At 33.4% G+C, this 23,681-nt stretch overlaps 1 protein-coding gene across 1 annotated transcript in view; it reads right to left on the bottom strand.

The window, feature by feature from the left end:
• Nucleotides 1-436: 436 nt before the first annotated feature.
• MS3_00008630 (uncharacterized protein) overlaps nt 437-23,681 on the bottom strand; it is a 69,604-nt gene continuing 46,359 nt past the window's right edge. The window contains exons 4-8 of the mRNA XM_051216963.1: nt 15,056-15,395; nt 9,855-11,730; nt 8,220-8,474; nt 4,352-4,617; nt 437-1,723 (exon numbers count right to left, since the gene is read on the bottom strand). Coding sequence (XP_051065596.1) covers nt 1,592-1,723; nt 4,352-4,617; nt 8,220-8,474; nt 9,855-11,730; nt 15,056-15,395 — 2,869 coding nt within the window. The 3' untranslated portion in view covers nt 437-1,591. The remainder of the gene's footprint in view (nt 1,724-4,351; nt 4,618-8,219; nt 8,475-9,854; nt 11,731-15,055; nt 15,396-23,681) is intronic.

Here is a 23,681-nt window from a genome sequence, read left to right as displayed (position 1 = left end):
GCAAAGTGAATATATTTTGTACTGGTATATATATATATATATATATATATATATATATATATTGTATTGGTATTTGTTAAGTGATTACACCAGAACTTTGAACATTTCCTTATTTATGCATGTGTATGAATATATCTTTATCTATAATCTAAGTGGTTGTCTATCTACTCGTCAATATTTTATACACGATATAGAATTATGTGCAAAATGAATTAATTATAACTAGAATGAGTTGGCTATGCGCCGACATCATGTTGTATCTATATATCTTCACTGAGATGACTGTATGCTCATAAGCGAATCCCAGAAGTAAACATATCTACACTAAATTTCATATTTCGGATTTTTGATTATTTCATATAACGTGATTAGAAGATCCACGACGTTAAGTTAGTCCTACAATGTATTAATATTAGTACCGTTCGATCATAATGGAGTCAACAATAGATACTACAATTCAGTCCTTAGTAGAAATATATATCTCGAAAAAGTCTCAATAAGACCACTACATGAAAATTGTTTGACATTATGGCATACATCGTTTGATGTTAGTTAATTGATCTAAATCAACAGAAAGCCTTGTCTCATCTTGGTTCCCTTCTTGTTCACTGTCATCATCAAGCTGAATATGAAAACTCAATAAATCTAATGTTTCTTATTGGGTTTGAATCTGTTTAATTCATTGATATAATTTAAGGCATTACCACATTATAGCCATTAGTACATTTATCTCATTCTTCAAGAGTAGTCTTCATAAACCTTCATGAAATACGTAAACATGTTCTTTGAATAAGTTGAAAAAGAAATAAGAGTAATTTAAAGCATTTATACACAAGTATGATATACGTAAATACATATTTATAGATATATATATACATTTTTGTCATATTCATTCATATATATATTTATATGCATGTTAGTTTGTCAATAAATGAATAAATAAGTAGAATTATATATAAGTAAATGGAAAGAAATGTACAAATCACAAAGCTTGATGAATATGTTCTCTTTTTTTTGATAAAGAATTTTTGAATCTTTTCATGTAGAAATTCTCCTTTCCAAAGTAAATCAAAATGAGAAAGAAACAAAAAATTGTTAAACATTTAAAGTAAGTTAGGAGAAAAGGGTACTACTATCAATCATAATAAGTATTAGTATTCGTCCTTTTCTTTATTATAATAGAATAGAAAATAAATCTATTATTCATCTGTTGTTGTTTGTTTTTTTTTTCAAAAAAAAGAGGGATTTTATTCAAAAGGTTAAAGAGATTTCATAATTTTATATTATTCACAATAGTTTTGTTTATTCTCTTAATATTCTATTCATTTATTAGCTAATAAAATCTTTTCATTGCCATGAAGATAATTGAATAAGTTCAATTAAAGTAGGATAAAATAGAAAATAAATACGTCAGGGATAAAAAAGAAAACAAATCAAGTTCACTATAATACATAATATTACAATGGTTTAATAAACCCAATTAAGAAATATACATTCATAATGCTAATAATAAGAAGAATAGTGATAATCATGATCATTGTACTCTATAATAAACAATTAATTTTAGTAATATGAAATTTTTTAAAAATAATTATAATCTTGTATAAGAAGTTGAATCAGGTCTAGAATAAAATATGTCTAAATAATCAGGTAGAGTTGGATTTTCTTGTCCAACAGGATAAAGTAATAATTGTTGATTATTATTTCGTCCTAAACTATGCACCTAAAATTAGTTAAAAAAACAAACAAAAAAACAAAAATTAAATGAATACAAATGAGTGTTTTTCATATTGTTCAGCACGAAATGGTATAAATTATTAAACCACTTTAATCTAAGAAGTATTGTCCCTAATATGGGACACATCAAGAGTATTCATCAATTATCCTCGGTCAGTCAGTCAGTCAGCTACAATGTAGGACCAAGCACATATGTGCATCGGTCCAAGTTGCCACACATCATCAGTACAACAAGATGAACACCGTATTCATAAATGTAGCTAATTCAATGGTAGTAATATAAAAAAGAAAGATTTCATATAAGGATATAGTAAAGGAAGAACGAATTAGTTGGTAGAAAGAAAGACATAAAGCAATTATAATCTCATAGTTTAAGGCAAGACAAAGAGTATATACACCTACTACACTGTGATCGATTCTGAGCCAAGTCCACCACACTCTTCAACCATTGGTAACGATAGTCACACGGACCCCGATCAAGTAGTCTACATCTGTCAACATGGCTAAGCCTAAAAATTAGTGACTTCAAAGATCGATGTCACGTTTCGGTTTGACCAACCCTAACTTTCTTCCAACCACCATCAACACTAATCAGCATTGTGCGTCGTGGTAATCTGTGTTCAGGTATACGCAACACGTGACCCAACCATCTCAGTTGATCAAGACTCACAATCTCATCAACTGACTTACCATCATTCCCTAATACCATGTGTCTGTCTAACCTCACTATTACTTACACGGTGATCCCAACAGGGGCGAACAATATTTCTACGATATCTGTGGTCAAATACTAGTAGCTTACGAGTATCTTGTACTCTCAATGGCCACATTTCGCAGCCATAAAGTAGAACAGAAAGAACTGCAGGGCAATATTCTCGTCCTTTAATTCATATACGGATATCTCACCTTCGCCATAAGTGGGCCTCCTGGTGTGAGATCAAGGCCCCAAAATTCAGTGGACGAGAGCATTGTTTCCATCAGTAGGTCTATGATGAATTTTAAAAAATGGAGAAAGTGGGCATCATTGACGGACAGCAATTTGGGTTGCAAAACAGATGACAGTTCACAATAAGCTCTGGCTCGACTAGTATTGTTCGAGTGAAGAGCTATCACAAGGTTTACGTACTGCTGAGGTACGCCTTTCAATGACAGACACTGCCACAGAACCTCTCCGTCTACAGAGTCAAATGCTGTTTTTAAGTCAAGAAAGACCACCATTGTCAGACGCCGATAAGTATGCATGTGTTCTAGAGCTTGATGAATGGTGAATATGTGGTCGATGCTGCCACATCCAGGTCTGAAGCCAGCCTGATTTCCTTGTGTTTGCAGTCGACGAGTCTTAGTTAGGAGTCCGATAATTATTGAGGCTAGTATTTTAGACGCTATGTTGGTCAAACTAATCCCTCTATGGTTGTTACAGGATTATTTTGACTCTTTCTTATATATTGGGACAACCATTGATTGTGACCAGTCATATGGGATTACGTGAGGATAAATCCAGGACGTTCAAATCTCATGAAGTCACTTGATGTGCCTCCTGATTTTGATTGGTTGTCCAATTAAGATCAGCCTTTGGAGTAAACAGTTGGATTTATTTAACTTCACAAACCCACTTTACTAATAAATTGATTCATTTTTTAAGCCAAAACAAAAAAAAATTGATACGGAAATTAATCATAAATAAGAGAGTGTTAAGGACTGGTTTTTGATTTAGTGAGGGATTCAATGTCAAATGTTTATGAAGGGATCTAAAAAAATGATTTAAAAATCTCGCCTGTTCTCATATTAATGAATAAACTAAATTTAATTAGCTCGAAACAGATTATTATGTGGTGTATCCTACTTATGTTGACAGATATCAATAGTGTGTAACACCAATCAGAAATGGATTGCCAGTCAAATAAGGATTGAGAAGATTGAACTGAAAGGAACCGAAAGGAAAATAGAAAGAAATTGGGATAAAAACAAAACTGGAAGAATCATGAAGGATGTAAAAGACAACTGATGGAAGATGTGCAAATAAAATATTTAATATGTGTTTCGAATAAATTGAGCACCGAGGGTAGATTGGTATAAATAAATAAATGATATGTTTGTAATATCCAAATGAGTAGAAAAATAGATTTTCTGACGTTTCATGACTTAGTGTAAGCTACTTCTTTAGAGAATTATATATATATATATATATATATATATATATATATTTACAAAGACGTTCTGTAATTCTGAACAGAATAATAAATTGGTTTCCCCGCCAATTCCTCGGTCACTTCAACTAAACTGTTGATTGAAAATGATGTTATTACAATGTGATCTTTAATTCTCTTGATATGCAAACATTATGACTGGTATTCAGTTAATTGCAACAATTCTCTTTCTCTTGTTTACTCTTGTATCTGTTCCAATTTTTCAAATGAATGTCTTGAGACCACACAAATTAAAACAAAAACTCTTTTACCATAGTTGAGCATTTCAAATGATAATTGATTTTATATACGACTAGATAGATAGTCAACATTTTAAAGTAGCAAATAATACATTTCAAATCCAACATATTCGTATTACTCAAGATAAGAGATGTAATTTTACTTAAAAACAATGAAAATCAACTTACAGAATAAAATTTCACAAGATCTCTTAAATCGGTGAATTGTTCAGGATTTGCAACACCATACAATTGATAAGTACTCTTAGTTGTATTACGTGAACCAGAATTGGTTTGTTTCACTGCAATTACCGATACAAGGAAATGATTGCAATAGGATGATGTAAACAAACTGATAACATAACCTAAAAATGATTCATTTAAATGTAGAAGGAAACTGCCATTTTTATCAGTTTTAGTGAGCAAACGTTCAGCTTGTTCACGAGAGAGAAATCCTAATAAAGAGAATTGAAGATAAGTAATCTGTTTTATCAGGTGAAATAATCATTAGAAATAATAAATTAACTTTCAACAGTATACCAATGAAACTGTTAATAATTTGCTTTTAATTTTCTCAATAAATGTTCAATATTTTACAATTTTTGTCATTCCTATGTAAAATACAATCGACGAATTATTTTACATTACACATACTTGGACAAAATATCAAGAGATCATGGTTGAGGTTATCTTCAACGTTTCAGTGTTCACAAAGTATATCTTACAAGAGATTATGGTCATTTTCCAATTCATTTAGTGGATGAGCGATTTATTTCAGTGTAGTTTCCATAACAAATTTCATTCTAATCTCTAAATTTTCCTATATTTTTTGTTTCGTCATCCGGGATTTCGAGATCTAAACAGTTGTGAATAACTTTGGCTGCTTAAACTAAAACGTTTAATTAAAACTACAATTTAAAGGGAAATTAGTGATTAATTCACTTAAGGAATTAAAAACATAAAGGAATACTCTCTCCAATTATACACGATTCACTTAAACCCACTGGATCGAACACACAAAGCAAACTTCCTCTACGTCCAGTTTTAGATATGTATAATTCGCCATATTATAAAACTGCAAAGCAGCTAGTTTGAATCCTAGATCCTGTACTCAAACTAGTCGTCAACAGAAGCGTGAAAGACGTTTTTCATTTCATTTCCAAGGTTGAACATATGAACTTAAATGGGAAACGGATGATGTCTCTAGATATTGCTTCCTTTTTCACTAATGTGCCTTTAATTGAGACTACTGACTTTGTGTGCCAATAACTACTTGAAATTCCTGGGGTAATTCTCAAGAAATTTTTTCTGAAATGTACAATCAATGTCTGTTTTGTCTTTAATAGACAAATCGATGTTATAGCGATGGGTTCACCTCTAGATCCTATCCTTGCTGATTTTTTTCTTGCGAAACTAGAAACCCGATCTCTCAAAGAGATTATTAATAAGCTTGACTTCTATTGTCGTCACGTTGATGATACTTTCATTGTTGTCGATCAGAACATCAGAAAAGAACTCTTAGAACTATTTAACAACAAACATCCGGCAATTAAATTAACGGATGAAGAGGAACTAGATAATAAACCAGATTTCCTCGACTTTTTGTTAAACAGAAAGGAAAACAATCCTATCAGTAGAAGCGTGTATAGAAAAAGTTCTTCATCAAGCCAGTACACGTATTTCTTGAGCTTTGTACCCCTTTATTATAAGAGAAACCCAGTCAAATGTCCTGCAAATTGAGCTAGGAAAGAATGCTCAGTCGATACAATAAACAAGGAATTAGAGCTTATGCATAATATGTTGATTGGAATGGGTTATCTACAAGGTCTCCTGAAGAAACACTTGCATCTAACAAACAAAAAAATAACGACATCAACGGCTAGTGAGAAAACTCTCTTCCTAAAGCTGCAATTCAATCGAGATGTAGCTGGTGATGTGCTACGTAATAGGCTGACTAGAGCAGTTAAGAGAACGTTTAATGCAGCCAACCTCTGTCTATCGTACTCCACCCGATCCATGGTGATTCCTCAACTAAAGGATGAATTACCTGGCTATGTCACTTCTATATGTATCTACGACTTCAGCTGCTTCTATGGAGAAAGTTATATTGGGCTCCCTACCAGACAAATGAGCCAAAGAGTTAGTAACCCTCCCCCTTCTTGGTTAGGTAAAGGTACTGTCAAGACAATACGCAGGTCAGTTCTATCACACTTGATCGACAGCGGTCCTGTAGTAGACAGAAGTAAGTCATTTAAAGTTATTTATCGTATTCCTACTCGTTTTCCTTATGGGGTTCGATCTTGTCTCTTACACAGAGCAGAAGCTATAGGAATTCGAAAAAACAATCCAAGTCTTTGTGTTCATAAATTATTAGCACTTTTACCTCTACCTTGGCCCTATTAAATAATTTTGTTTATTATTATTTTCCATACTCTTTATTTTTTTCACCCCCTCTCACCGCTTTCTTTTTTCTCAAATATACGTTTCCCGGTCCAATTATCTGAGCACTTTTTATTACGTAATCTTATAATTCTGATGAATATTATCTCAGTGTCACAATTGATTGATCACTGGGTGGTGATCAATGTCATGCTTGTCTAGTCCTTATTAGTGCACATTATCTCAGTGTCTATATTTTTATAATCATTGACCTATTTCGTATTATGTGACATTGATTCAAGCCTTTATTATCCTTATCACAACCAGTACACCTGTCATCACATTACCAATTTGTACTTTTCACTTATATGTGTAGTCTATTCCACTGTTATTACTGACTCATAAACTGTCCTGATTGGTTTAATAGTTTTAAATATTACTGTATATTAGAGTAAAGCTTGATGAGGATCTAATGGAAAACAATATTGTTCGCATATATATATATATATATATATATATATATATATATATATATATATATATATATATTGTTCTAAATTCAATAAGCACCACTAATCCACTAAATCAATACAAAAATGACTGAATACCCCAAGTACGACACAACTAATGGATACGGAAAACATTTCGAAAAATCTCAGCATGATACTGTCAGTAAACACCGAAATATTTGGTAAAATTTCATTTTTCTTCTTTGTTTTGTAAAAACAATAAGTGGTTGTGATGATTCTCACAAAGAAAATATTTTAAAATGTCTGAGAATGATGATGAATATCAACTGATTATTTCTGAAATACTTTTTGATACAGATTTTTTTCTACCATTCACAAGTTAACTGGATATACGATGGAAAATTGTTGTAATATTGCATATATGGTGTTACAAATCTTTTACTGTAAACAAGTTACATAATACTGAATAAAAAAAATCAATATTGCTCTTATTACTATTGCTACTTTATTTAATTTCATGACTTTTAATTTGTGGAACAAACAAAAGCGAAGGATCAATGTACATTTAACTTAATTATTATTCACGAAACGAGAATATACCCAGTCTGCTTAAATAAATAAGTTTTAGTGTGTTACTTGGCCAACTGTGATATAGCCGCATTATAGAAAACATGGGGCTAAGTATCTCTACTAGCATAAAAAATAATCAGAGCATAAAGTATTGACGGATATTACTTAGTCCAAATAATGTAAATGATAATTAGCCGTAATATTTAGCTTAACTAATAGAGGTTTATTAAAAAATATATAATTTGTTGATACTAATACAAGGCCTACTTAGTAAAGGAGTTGAATATCGAATTACAAGAATAGGGAAACAGTTATATATAGGTATGTATCTCCTATGTTTTAGGGCCTAACGAAGCTGTATAGTCGATAGATACGTCTAAGAACACATTCGAAACCCTGTGTGATACTAAACCATAGTTAAGCATAGCATGATAATGAAACATAACCTCTAGGTCAAACTGATTCGTAATTTTTTCTTATTTACGATCAGGTAATTCATTCAAGTTTCAAAGGACGACTTCAGGAAAGTACTTTATTTCAATAAAAATCTCATGTAATTGTAATCAGTAGTTGACATCGCAAAGTATTTAGTAAAAGTTTTGCAAGCATTAAATTTATTGACTAACTAAATGACTAACCGTGGAACCATTCAGGTACACGTGAAAATGTCAACGACGATAAATTTGGACTAAAACCAGTAATTGGTAAGCCGAAATCCACAAGTAAACGTGCAGCTTCATAGCTTTCAAACCATTTGTAAACTTTAGTTTTAGGATCCTCTTGAATTACATTGTTAACTTTACGTGATAACTTAACATCCGGTGTCCAAAACGCAGGTCGTGGAAATACTGATGGAGGTGAACTAATTCTACTAAATGTTGGATTTAAACTCTCTGTAAAATAAAAATAGTTTCGAAGTAAAACAGTAAAAGTTTATAACTGTGTAAAGAAAAACTATGGTTTGTGAATTAAAAAATGATTTTTTAAATAGAAGTTAGCTATAAGGTGGATTGATTTTAGATAGGCTATCAAAGAAAACCAGAAAGCATGTAAAATTATTTTATTCTGGTATGTGACTACTTAAAAGTGCGAAACTACGACTTCACAATCGAATTGACTTTATGTATCTTCTAAATATTTTGGTGCTTTATACATTCACGCAACATCAATAAAAATATTCAACTATACTTTTAACATGGTGTTTGTGTGGCTGAGTTGTTTTATTCTCAATCACTGGTTGTGACAGTCTGTAAGAAAGGACAAAAGTCCTCTTGTGGCAATCACAAAGGAATCAGTCTGACTAATATGGTCTTTAAAATATTAGTTTTAATAACACTTATACGCGTAACTAAAGCTCGTGCAGAGCAGACTAGAGAAAACCAGGCTGGTTTTCGACCTGGACGTGGCTCTATAGACCAGATATTCACACTACGTCAGATCCTAGAACATATACACATATTCAGACGTCCCACAATAGTAGTGTTTCTCTGCCTTAAGGAGGTATTTGACTTTGTTGATCGTGAGGTTCTATGGCAGTGTTTGTCACTGAAACGAGTACCAAAGAAGTACATTAACCTTATAAAGGCTCTCTACTCGAACACAACTGGTCGAGTGAGAGCTTATGGCTACTTTTATCAGAATTGGTTACCTCAAGTGGTGTTCGTCAGGGCTGTCGACTCTCTCCATTCTTGTTAAACTTTGTTGCTGACGTGGTTTTAGAGATAATAATTTCATGATCTAAATTTCCAGTTTAACATTTACTGGGGGCGGCCAGACCAAAATATGGCACAAGTCCGTGAAGTCACTGACAAGTAGACTGAGTCATATTGGTAGGTGTAGACTACCTAGTTGGGGACCACGAGATGATAAAAACCGATGGTTAGAGACCTTGAATGACATGGCTCAAAATTGTTTGCAGTAGCGCAGGTGCGTCCACTCTTTGTGTTCTCCCAAATTCTAATCTTCTAAATTCTTCATGTCTCTTTCTTTTTTCTATTTCCAAATTTATTTCACTGGGTTATACTCCTTGAATAACATCTTCAAACCCTAATTTTTCTGATTACAGCTTATAATCTTACTACATCTAGCACTACGGGATTTGAATCGACCACTGCATCTCTGTGCTAATGTGGTGTGGCAACTCGAACTGATGTACGTACGTACGGAGTTCTATGCTGTTGCTGACTGACTAGTTTGAATAATCTGTCCATCCGAAAACTATAGTGTACATATTTAACAACTTAATAATATTTTTGAAGAAACAAATAACCTACGAATATTATCAGTATGATTTGAAAGCGGTTGTACTGATGATAAATTATCATTATTATAGTTATTATTATTCAGTGTTATTCTTTGTTGTGGTTGTTGATGTTTTATCAATGATGATAGTTGTTTGTTCTCTTGTCTTAATTGTTGTGGTTCAGGTTGTTTTGTAAAACGTGTCATCATTGTATGATTAGATGGATTTGACGAAAATGTAATCGATGAAGATATTTTATCTAATTCCGATGTTGATGATGAAAATGATGGGTCGATCTGATCATAATTTTGATGTGACAAATTATAGGGATTATTTAATAAACTGATTCGATTAAAATGGCTTTTTGTTATGGATAAATTTGTATTCTGTATGGCAGAACTAGGTGGGGTTGTTTCATTTATGTGATGATTTTGATGAATTGGTGCTGGTGACATACTGGTTGGTGTTGTTACTGAAGGACTACTTAATGGACTTCTGGTTAATACAAAACGTTTCAATGTTTTGTTTGTGGTTGCTGTTGTTCTTGGTGACAATGGCACTGCATCATCAATGGATACATCACTTCCTTGGTTCGTTGTATTAGAAGGGTCGTTGAGAATAGTAATGGAACTATTAATATTATTATTAGGACGATTATGCATTGTGAAATCAAATGCATTCTTGGTATCATAGGAATTCTTAAGATTCATACTACTGTTATTAATTTGTTTATTATTATCTAACTGCCTATCTAAATCTAAATAATAATTTCGATTATTACTAGTAATACTACTGGTACTACTGTTAATACTGCTACTAACATCGATACTGTTATAATCAGGATTAGTTGTTCTCATTATAATATTACTAGTATCGACATAGCTATTATTATTGTTGTTGTTATCATTACTATCATAAGGTGTAGTAGTTGTCATAACTACAGAAGTATTATTATGATTATTGTTGGATATACATATAATAAGAGTGTCAGTGTTATCGGATTCTTGATGTTTGTAATTATTTCTATGGTTATTTGTATCAATATTATTATTCTTGAACTCCGTGATTTTCTCTTGACTATTCATTTGTACTCCTTTTCCTCCACTTTTTCTTTGTATATCAATTCTGGCATTATCATTATTATTACTATAAAAATCGTTAGAATGAGAATATAAATTAAGGGTAGTTTCAATTTCTGGTGAATAAAAATGATTTGATTGTGTAGCATTTTTTGTCATGGTTGCAACTGTTTCATTTGTTATTAATGGAGCGTTATTATTATTTATTCCGTTAAAAGAATTTCGATTATTTTCATTATCTTGTATAAAAGGTTTGATAATAGAAATATATTGTCCATTTGTTTGATTTGGAATATTCTTATCGTTATGATCATTATTAATATTATTATTATTAGTATTATTATTATTAATAATACTATTATTATCAATGATATTGTGACAATTTTTACAATGTCCATTCATGGTAGGAACATTACAACTTGTAGTATTATCATTGTAGTTTGTAGTATTAGATAAGGATGGGACAAAATGATTATTCGTCTGTTGATTTAAGTTTAATTTTCGATTGAAAGGTGTTGGAGATAAAATAAAGACATGATCATTATTATTATTAATATTATTATTATTACTATTATTACTACTGTTTCGACAATTGTTATTTAATGAAGATTTAGAGTTATTATTAGCAACACTTAACACATCTGAAATACTAGAATCAATTGTTTTACTAGTTGTGTTTATAGATGAATTTGTTGGTGCCGTAGTTGAAGAAAAAGAATAAGATGATGAATCATAAGTGTATGATGTAGAATCATGTTCTGAAACGGATGAATCAAATGATCCTTGAATTAAATTTGGTTGAATTAGACGTACACTATTTTCATGACGCTGTTTATAGGAATAAGTAAAACAAGCGTACACGATTAAAATATGACACACTGAATGCTTTTTGCTGCCAACAAAGATAAAAATCTAGTAAGTCAATTCGATTTATACCATTATTAGTGAGAATTTGAGCTAGTCTGTGATTAATATTCAGGATTGAAATTCAATAAGTCATTGTTGGTGTGTGAATCCTGTTCTGATTGCCCTGATGTTGTCATTTTGACATAATCTATGTAGAATACACAGATTATGCATAGCTGTGAAATGAAGGAAGAACGTTTTGTAATGTTTAGAACACATCAGCTAGATTCATCTACTGCATCTGAGTGTAACTGTGAACACCAACATTATGGCTCAAGTATATTCAAGTGACAGTTTACAAACTAAATAAGACGTGCGACGTGAATTCCACTGCAAGATACAATCCGTCCGTTTTTAATAAAATCGTTTAGTTTACTGTATTTATTGAAGATACCAAAAAGGAGCTTCAGTCACTATATATATTTGGGTGTTTCTTGTGTCTGTAATTATGAAGCTTATCGACCACCAGATACTTGAATTCATGTCGCTCAGACATATCTGCGAAATTTATTCAAAATTGGTCCTCGGATAGAATGATATTCTTTACTCCTTATTATCCAATAATTTAATAATTTAATTTCTGAAGATATATATATATATATATATATATATATAATAGTTAAGACTAAATATTTAGTCTACAAACTTCAAGAGTTCATTTTTAATGCCTTTTGTACAGGTCTACAAAATCAAGAACCGATTTATCGTATTTTCGGATTTTGCCAGCAGAGAAACTGAGGATGAGTATTTTACCCTATTTAAAACTACACAGTCACAGTATTTAGTCTCAAAGTAAGACAAGAACACATTCAAAGTGATGTTGAGTACTGTTGGCGGTGTGAGTAGTGTTACTGATTTCCGGTTTCCCATATAATGAAATGATAGTTCTTTTTGAGAAACCTGAAAATAGAACATCGATATTGATAGATTTGGAGAGTTACTAAAGAGCTTAAAAGAAAAATACTTGATATCAAAAAAGACATGGGCTTTTAACTAGTAGTTATAGATGTACTAGCTCCCTACTTTAAAAGCCTTAGCTAAAGATACCAAAATCAGTAGCCTTATCAAAACTATTTTTTGTTAGAAAATAAACATGAGCACAATAAAACAGGAGAAATTAAAATCATACTCACAAGGAAAAGTGTAAATATTTGTATTGATATTGAATTTACTTATTTCAGCTATATCAGCCATCCGTCCTCAATTATAATTTCGTTATTTATCTTTATGATGAATATTTAAGCGCTTAATGATAAGACTATAATTAGTTTCCCTAGTTAAAACACTAATATCTTTGTTTATTCTACCTCACTGTTACCATGTTTAACAGAAGTTTATTATCACTGTTATTGTAATTAACATGATCCTCAAAAATAAGTATATATATTTGCGATGGTACAGCAATGAAAATGAATTCGCCGAAAACGGAACTCTTCTCTGAACTAATCTTTCTTATTCTATATTTCAATAGGTATATTCTGTTTACTTTTATCAGCTGTATCTGAATCAATAACGCTTATATTCAAACAAACGGATAATGGGAAACAAAACAATTGAACAAACAAGTCTAACATTTTTCATGACTAAACTATTACACTTTTGTACAAAATATTTAGCATAAAGTCTGTTTATAAACAATCAGGTTACAAAGCTACTATAACCATTTATTCTGTAATATTTATTGTAATTCTTATATAACATTTGGTAAGTTACTAGTTAGAAGTTATCACGGTCCTGTACTCGTGGACTGATCTTAGTTAGACAGCTATTGAAAAAACAGAAAGCATTAGACAACCGTTTTATCATGGTATGAAACTCTTTGGCAGAGGGTATCCAGTACCCTACAGAGGATTGGACCTGGCATCTTCAAGTACTATAGTGAGCCCATAACCTTTAGACCGCTTAGTCATCACTCAGTGGTTTATAGTGTTAACTTCAATCGTTTCTCAATGTCGTGCAACAATCTTTCTATTCGTCTGACATTTACCTATCTCAAACTCGACACTTTCGAACTCCACTAGTCACGTCATCTCACCAGAAATCCAGAAACACTCGATGAAGTAAGCTACTAGTGACCACAATATCGTGAAATAGTTGACAAGAGGTATGCACTCTGTTAGATGTTGTCTCAGTAATTTAAAGGCCAAGTGCTCACCATGGCACTTGAAGGTCCTGTGTTTTGCACTGATGGAATTGTGAATGCACACTGTCGAGGAATCTTTTACTAAGACAAAACAGCTACCCACTCTTCTCTATCTATCAGTGCATGTCTAACTTAGGTTGGTTTGTGATATGAATAACATTTAGTTATCTTCACTATCATGTGTATTGATAAAAATAGTTATGTAAAATAAAATATCATAAATTTCTTTGCAACTGGACTTTCTGAAGAGTATCTCAAGTGTAATGAATATAAAACTTCATGAACCTATAGTTTATGAAATTGCAAACTAACTGAAAAACTGAACTACAATCTAATTGAGCTCTATTATAATCATGTTTCCAGTGATTAATTAACATCAGTGTAAAATGAAAGAAAACTTCACGTTAAAGTAACGAATTGATGTTTTGAATCATTTGGTAAGAAATGGCACTAAATATTGATTGCCATCTTGTATAAGAATTATATTACTTTTTAAACAGACTAAAATATGATTCATATATTTTTACACAGGTTGTTGAAATGAAACAATTTATTTTAGTCCGTCACGAACCGTGTAGAACTCGAAATATATATGCAACCATTAAAATTTCTACACAACACATAAGCATAATGAAATGAAAACACCAAGAAAAATGTTAGAGTAGTTAAAGCGCTGATAGTATGAAAGGAAATGGAAAGCATTAGGCATGACTAATATAATCGAAGAGGAAAACATTAATTCAGGGAATACGAAGCATAATTGTGAAAATCAAGATCTCAGAGAATCCCAAAAGTGAATGAATCTGTTCTATTTTGACTGATGATGAACTATGTCATCCAATATCATCAACCATCTGTCATGATGATCAGATTAACACCAATTAAGTATTCAATACTTAATATTCGACTCAGTCCAACGGACTGAGTCATACTGATGCAATGTCCTGGTTTGGATACACCTAGTTTTGCAACGAAACTCAAGACGCTATATCACAATAACTTCAAAGTAAATATTCAGTGTCCCACTATTAGCAACTATGCAAAAATACAGTAGAACGATAACATTTAGAAATTAATTTAAACTTCTACGAAAAAATTCATCACCTGTTTATCATTTCTATATGCCATACTTGCATTATCTGTTGAATATGATACATTAGTCGCACTATTTGCAACGGGACTGCTATTTAAAGTATCGGTCAATGTCGTGATTGAAAATGTTACATTTGTTGTAAAAATTGACTTGATTGTTGTTGGTGTTGTTATCGCTGTTGATGTTGTCGTTGTTATTGTCGTTCTCGTTGATGTTGTGCTATTGGTGGTCATCGTCGAATCCATATCATTCAGTTCTGAAGAGTTTGATGGTGATTCAAACTCTCTAATAAGAACAATTGATTTAAATGAATCATTTGATGTAGTCCCCGATGAACCGTAGCCATCGGAGCTAAATTTCAATAAAAAAATAAAATGATATTAGAGGAGGTAAACAACAACTGTTTATTGAATAAGTTCATAATTAATAATTCTTTCTTATGAATTCACTTTCAATACTGAACAATCATATTGATTTAGTTATTCTTGAAAACGATAATTGATCATAGCTAATTAGTTAAACGTACACAAATCAGTTCACCTGATCATATGGAACAAATAGTTAGGGTATTTTGTTAAAACCTTTTCTACTAATTGCTTAACTTTCGTAGAACGCCTGGATGAAGGATATTTAGGTTAGGCTTTTGGTATCGGACAAAATAAGAAATTACTTTACTAAAATGATTAATTATTTCATTTGTTAACTAGATCTCAAATAATACCCATATGCTTAATGTCAGTAATCTAAAGATTACCACTTATTATATCAATGGATGTTTATAAACATATGAAAAAAAAGTTTTAAAACTTGTAATTTAATATATTTATGAAACAAATTAACATAAATATTAAGAAATAAACATGTTGGAGGAAAAAATCCTCTTTTTTTATTTCTTAATCTAAATATTTTATAACTCTACACAGATTTTGAAACAATATGCTAGTTTGATGTTAATATTATTAAGAGTATTAAATTTGATGTGAAATTCAGTGTTCATAGTAATTGGACAGTAAACATTTGTTCGATTATATTCAGATGTTAATTTTGTTTATAGTATATATGTGATGGGATGCGTTTCTCCCCATCTAAATGTAATTTGTTGCTTCAGGACTGGTCTGCGTCAACACCTAAACTAAGGATAGGGAGTGAAGTAGTCGAAAGCGTTGATAAATTCACTTATCTTGGAAGTATGATTAGCCCTCATGGGTTGATACCTAATGAAATCTCTGCACGGATTCAGGTAGCTCATTTGGCTTTTACCAACGAACGTCACCTATGGCGAAGATGAGATATCCGTCTGCCAATTAAAGAACGAGAATACTGCTCAGCAGTTCTTTCTGTTCTAGTTTATGACTGCGAAACGTGGTTAATAAGAGTAGAAGATACTCGTAAGCTACCAGTATTTGATCACAGATGCCTCAGAAATATTGCCCGCATTTCCTGGCATCACCATGTAAGTAGTGGTGAGGTTAGACAGACACATGGTATTAGGGAATGATGGTAAGTCAGTTGATGAGATTGTGAGTCTTGATCGACTGAGATGGTTGGGTCACGTGTTGCGTATACCTGAACACAGATTACCACGACGCACAATGCTGATTAGTGTTGATGGTGGTTGGAAGAAAGTTAGGGTTGGTCAAACCGAAACGTGACATCGATCTTTGAAGTCACTAATTTTTAGGCTTAGCCATGTTGACAGATGTAGACTACTTGATCGGGGTCCGTGTGACTATCGTTACCAATGGTTGAAGAGTGTGGTGGACTTGGCTCAGGATCGATCACAGTGTAGTAGGTGTATATACTCTTTGTCTTGCCTTAAACTATGAGATTATAATTGCTTTATGTCTTTCTTTCTACCAACTAATTCGTTCTTCCTTTACTATACCCTTATATGCAATCTTTCTTTTTTATATTACTACCATTGAATTAGCTACATTTATGAATGCGGTGTTCATCTTGTTGTACTGATGATGTGTGGCAACTTGGACCGATGCACATATGTGCTTGGTCCCACTTTGTAGCTGACGGACTGATGTATGTGATTAATTTAGTCTGCAAAAATAATTTACCATGTAGAGAAAGACTAAAATCCGAAATTATACCCATCCTCGACAATTCAAATAATATAAATTAATAAGACGACGGAGTGTTATTATACCCCAGAAGTTATTGATTTATAAATGAGGAGACACATTGTCTGTAAATGCTATATTCATTTCTACCTAAGCCATTGTATTTACTAACAACGACATACACTTACTTGTCTAGTTATTTCTTATAATTGTATATAGTTTCGACTACTGTTGATTAATTTAGTAGTATATAAACCGATAACTACGTATTTTACAAAAATAACCTGTTCTCATAAAATTATTGTATTTAATTTTACACCTAATTTCAAGCATAATATGATCATGAACAGAGTAAAACTTGAAGCAAACTATCAGGTAAAATTTCAAAAGTGTTTTATTTAAGTAGTTAGGATTTCTGAGAACATAGTTTGATCCCAACAAAAAAGAATGTTTACTTAGTTATAATGTTTGAATTCATCTTTAATTTAACATTACTGTTAACAGTGTGATTGATCTGATTTTATACTTACTGCCACAAGATTATTTTATTCATATTTACTACTAGTTTCAAACAATGATCAATTTACACTTAACATTCTCTAACTGTTTTATTATCTCTAAAAGGTACCCACACATTCATGTCATTTTTACATGGTGAGTGACTTTCACAACATGTATCTCATAAAATTGCTGTAAAGACAAATGAACACGATTGGACGAATGTATAATATGGTTTTGTTAGTAAAATTTATATATTCTTTGATAATGCTGATTTTGATTATTTCCCTGTAGATGCTCACATCAGTTTGCTGGGTGAAATTTCGGAAGTATTTAAATTTCAGTCACTGGGATTATTTCATATGTGATCTTTTATATAATAAGTGTAGAATTTCTGTCAAACTATTAGTTTATATTTCAGCGCATGTTTATGTAGATAGTTTGTTTAATATGATGTTTTTAACCGAATTTCAATCTTGATGAAAACGCATACACATTATTTGGAGTTGATTTCGTTATCTCTGTCATTCAGTAAATGAAATTTGTCACAACTAAATATTTGATGTAATTACTGCACTTGCGTTAATAAATAACTACACACTAAGAATGGTTAAAAGAGCACTTGAAGGATAAAAATGATTAAAGATACATGGATAAATTGAAACTCAGTTATTTGACGGCAACACACCTAAAGGTGCTAGATTTAATTCTCGAGGAGGTCAAGGGTGCACACTGGTGATGAGTTTCATACTAGAATGAAGTAGCTGTTCAATCCTCCTTGACCTTTATTCGTTGTATTAGTAAAGTCTTAGTTCAGAGTGCAATTTTCACAAAGCATTTCACCTCAACTTCTATCTCTTATCATATTTGTACTGTTTACAATAAATATCTGGCCGCATCAAACACAAACTCCGCCTGGAGTCCCTCCGAGGGCTACTGCCGGTCCCAAGCCCGGATAAAGGAGGAGGGTTGGGCATTGGGTTAGCAACCCCAACACGTAGAAAACTAACTCGCTAAAAAAACGCTAACCAGAAAAAATTATTCAAACCTTTTAAACTCTGTCCTGGGAGTCAGAAGATCTTCATTTAGAAGAATTATGACGCCTCATGATGAAAGCCGAATTCCTTCGGAAGTTATGAGGCCGATGCCCCTTCTGACAACCAGAGCGACCATTTATTTAGGTACATGGAATGTTCGTACAATGTGGGACACCGGAAGAGCCTTCCAGATTGCTGCAGAAATGAGAAGATACAACCTAGAGGTACTTGGGATCAGTGAAACACATTGGACACAAGTTGGACAACAACGACTAACTACAGGAGAGCTCCTGTTATACTCCGGCCATGAAGAAGAAAATGCACCACATACACAAGGAGTTGCATTGATGCTGTCCAAACAAGCGCAAAATGCACTTATAGGATGGGAATCTCATGGACCAAGGATCATCAAAGCGTCGTTTAAAACAAAGAAAGAGGGCATTTCAATGAACATCATCCAATGCTATGCGCCTACCAACGACTACAATGAAGACGCTAAAGAGCAATTCTACAATAGGCTGCAGTCAATAGTCGAGAAGTGCCCAACAAAGGACCTGACCATTCTGATGGGAGATTTCAACGCCAAGGTTGGAACGGACAACACTGGATATGAAGACATCATGGGACGACACGGACTGGGAGAAAGAAACGAAAATGGTGAAAGATTTGCAAATCTATGTGCCTTCAATAAGCTGGTCATAGGCGGCACCATATTCCCACATAAACGCATACACAAAACCACATGGACTTCACCGGATCACTCTACACAAAACCAAATCGACCATATTTGCATCAACAAAACGTTCAGGAGGACTATAGAGGACGTGAGAACCAAGAGAGGAGCTGATATAGCATCAGATCATCACTTACTGGTCGCCAAGATGAAATTGAAACTCAAGAAGCACTGGACAACGGGGCAGACAGTATCACAAAAGTTCAATACGGCCTTTCTTCAGGATACTAACAAACTCAACGAATTCAAGATAGTCCTCAGCAATAAGTTCCAGGCCTTTCATGATCTACTCAATGGAGAAGGAACTACTGCGGAGAGCAACTGGAAGGGGATCAAAGAGGCAATCACTTCAACATGTCATGAGGTTCTGGGTCACAAGAAGCACCACCACAAGGAATGGATCACTGTTGATACACTGGATAAGATTCTAGAAAGGAGGAACAAGAAGGCAGCGATCAATACCAGTCGAACAAGAGCAGAAAAAGCCAAGGCACAAGCTGAATACACGGAAATAAACAAACAAGTGAAGAGGAGCATCAGAACCGACAAACGTAAATATGTGGAAGATTTAGCAACGACGGCGGAAAAGGCTGCAAGAGAAGGAAACATGAGAAAACTGTATGACACGACAAAGAAACTCTCTGGAAATCGCCGCAAACCAGAACGACCAGTGAAAAGCAAGGAAGGCGAGGTAATCACCAACATTGAAGAGCAACAAAACAGGTGGGTAGAACACTTCAAAGAACTGTTGAATCGACCAGCTCCACTGAACCCATCCAACATCGAAGCAGCACCCACGGACCTCCCAATCAATGTTGGCCCACCAACAATTGAAGAAATCAGCATGGCCATCAGACAAATCAAGAGTGGCAAAGCAGCAGGACCGGACAACATCCCAGCAGAGGCACTAAAAGCAGACGTAGCGGCAACTGCAAGGATACTCCACATTCTCTTCAATAAGATTTGGGATGAGGAACAAGTACCAACAGACTGGAAAGAAGGACTTCTGATCAAAATACCGAAGAAAGGCGATCTCAGCAAGTGTGATAACTACAGGGGCATCACTCTTCTCTCAATACCGGGAAAAGTCTTCAACAGGGTATTGTTAAACATGATGAAGGACTGCGTAGACGCCCAACTTCGTGACCAACAGGCAGGATTCCGTAAGGATAGATCGTGTACAGATCAAATCACAACTCTACGGATCATTGTGGAACAATCAATTGAATGGAATTCATCACTCTACATCAACTTCATTGACTACGAAAAGGCATTTGATAGCGTGGACAGAACAACACTATGGAAACTTCTTCGACACTACGGCGTGCCTCAGAAGATAGTCAATATCATACAGAACTCATATGATGGATTACACTGCAAAATCGTGCATGGAGGACAGTTGACAAAGTCGTTCAAAGTGAAGACCGGTGTTAGGCAAGGTTGCTTACTCTCACCCTTTTTCTTTCTCCTGGTGATCGACTGGATCATGAAGACGTCAACGTCTGAAGGAAAGCGCGGGATACAATGAACATCTAAGATGCAGTTGGATGATCTAGACTTCGCAGACGATCTGGCCCTTCTATCCCAAACGCAACAACAGATGCAGGAGAAGACAAACAGTGTGGCAGCAGCCTCAGCAGCAATAGGTCTCAATATACACAAAGGGAAAAGCAGGATTCTCCGATACAACACAGAATGCACCAATCCAATCACAATTGACGGAGAAGATTTGGAAGATGTAAAAACCTTTACGTATTTGGGCAGCATCATTGATGAACAGGGTGGATCTGATGCAGATGTGAAGGCGCGGATCGGCAAAGCAAGAGCAGCATATTTACAACTGAGGAACATCTGGAACTCAAAGCAACTGTCAACCAACACCAAGGTCAGGATTTTCAATACAAATGTCAAGACAGTTCTACTGTATGGGGCAGAAACCTGGAGAACTACAAAAGCCATCATCCAGAAAATACAGGTGTTTATTAACAATTGTCTACGCAAAATACTTCAGATCCATTGGCCGGACACTATTAGCAACAACGTACTGTGGGAGAGAACAAACCAGATCCCAGTGGAGGAAGAAATCAGGAAGGAGCGCTGGAAGTGGATAGGACACACATTGAGGAAAGCACCCAACTGCGTCACAAGACAAGCCCTCACATGGAATCCTCAAGGCCAAAGAAGGAGAGGAAGACCAAAGAACACATTACGCCGAGAAATGGAGATAGACATGAGAAAAATTAACAAGAATTGGAAGGAACTAGAAAAGAAGGCCCAGGATAGAATGGGTTGGAGAATGCTGGTCAGCGGCCTATGCTCCATTGGGAGTAGCAGGCGTAAGTAAGTAAGTAAGCATCAAACACAACATATTCAAAACCAGCTTCAGTGAACGATTTCACCGGGTTGGAATAAAATTCCTCACGGAAACTACATTCCAATGTTTAACACCGACACATCAAATGAAAAGGAAACCGACCAAAATTGATAGGTAAGACACACTTAGTAAAGACAAAAAGTAACTGTTAACCTTGTCCTATCTATCTGTGTTTTGGGCATTCCTAACTAATTTTTAAAATACCTCATACTATAATAATGTTAATTTATTGATATCACAGTGTGATTGTTCGTCAACCTTAGACGTTTAATGTAGTCACATGTAAATCATGATTTTACAACAGAAAACACTTCCTATCACAGTGAATCAATAGTATATTGCAACGTTTTGCATGTTCTTCAGTGATACTATCAATATAAAAGTAGTTAAAGGAAAGATACTAAGATCTATAGATACTTACATATTATCATACGATTATTAGATCAAAAAGTCAACATTCTAAAATAAGTATGAATAATTAGTAACTTTTAAACTTTGAAAGGACAGTGTTTATTTAGTTTAAAAAACTTCGTGAAAAAACACAACAAATGACAGACTAAATGGTTTATTTCATGGACTGATATTAAAAAAATCATTTAAAATATGAAAGCCCTGTATGGATTTTAGTATGGATCTAAGGCAGTTACTGAACAATGGTATCGGAAGATAAACAAGAAAATTTTTATTATTTTTATCATGTAGTATACTTCCGAGGAATTTCGCACACCTTTATTCCTATTTTATTCAACACAAACCATTATTAGTATTTTTTACAGTAGTAGCAGTCATTTATGTACTCAACTCAGGGTTTATATCGTCTTCTGCAGACCAGTATACCATACATATCATACTTACTGTATAAATTGAGTTAGCTTAATGAGACGATTCAAATTTGTATCTAATGGCTGAAATGTAGACAGTCTAGTCTGTGAGCTAACACCTAATCAAGACTAAGCATAACCGACCAAAATACACCTTATTTAGTGTACAATAATGAAACTTTGGCTAATTAGTCAATCAATTGGCCTTTGTATAGTACGCCGGTACAGAAAAAAAGCATAAAAATGTTAACGGATGTCGAATATTATGATTACATTATTTACCTAAGCTTATAGTATCATTTAATAAAAATCAAATGGAAACCTTTAAAAGCAATAGATTTTTGTAACTTAGATCAGTTCGCATCGGAAGTGACATCATCTGGACAGCTATTTGGAACTTTGAAACAAAGAATAGCAACTTCTTCCAACTGAAGAAATCTGTAATTCTTCAAAACCAAAAAGGAACAGTGCAAGACGTCTTCGTGTCTTCAAATCAGCACAACACTTTTAAACCATTGAGTTACAAATCACTGGCTAATATTTACGACTTCAGTTAATTTTACGTATTTAAGAATACCATTAATCGAATTTATCGCCCATTGCTCGTCATTATAAGCTTAAGAATCTCCCTGCAATATATTTGCTAGTGAAAGTGTATATCTTCACACATTTTTGAAAACAATTTTAACTGTATACGAAAATGTATTCGTGAATGTTTGTATCTTCCCGTTGTTGGTGCTAAGGACTAGGACCAATCTTCTCTGAATGCATATAAACTAATAATAACTGATCTGTCGCAGACCTAAACAACAACAGCGGGAAGATATCAACATGTATAAATACTCGTTGAATAAGTTAAAAACTGAACACCTCATTTTTTCATGCCTAAATGTGTCTTGTATCTGATAAATTCACAGTGATACCTTATTTTTACTAGCCTATATTTTATCTTTACAAATGAATCAATGTTTAACTGTGGCATATACAAATCTATTCACTATGATTTTTATAGACTTGATTAACTTTTATTTATATAAACAGAACGTCAAAAATTATATTAGCTAGTTTTCTTGTTTAAAACCAAAAATATGAATGAATATAA

The sequence above is a fragment of the Schistosoma haematobium genome, chromosome 6 (assembly GCF_000699445.3).
Source record: "Schistosoma haematobium chromosome 6, whole genome shotgun sequence".
Taxonomy (NCBI): Eukaryota; Metazoa; Platyhelminthes; class Trematoda; order Strigeidida; family Schistosomatidae; genus Schistosoma; species Schistosoma haematobium.
This window is presented reverse-complemented; position numbering and strand designations above follow the sequence as displayed.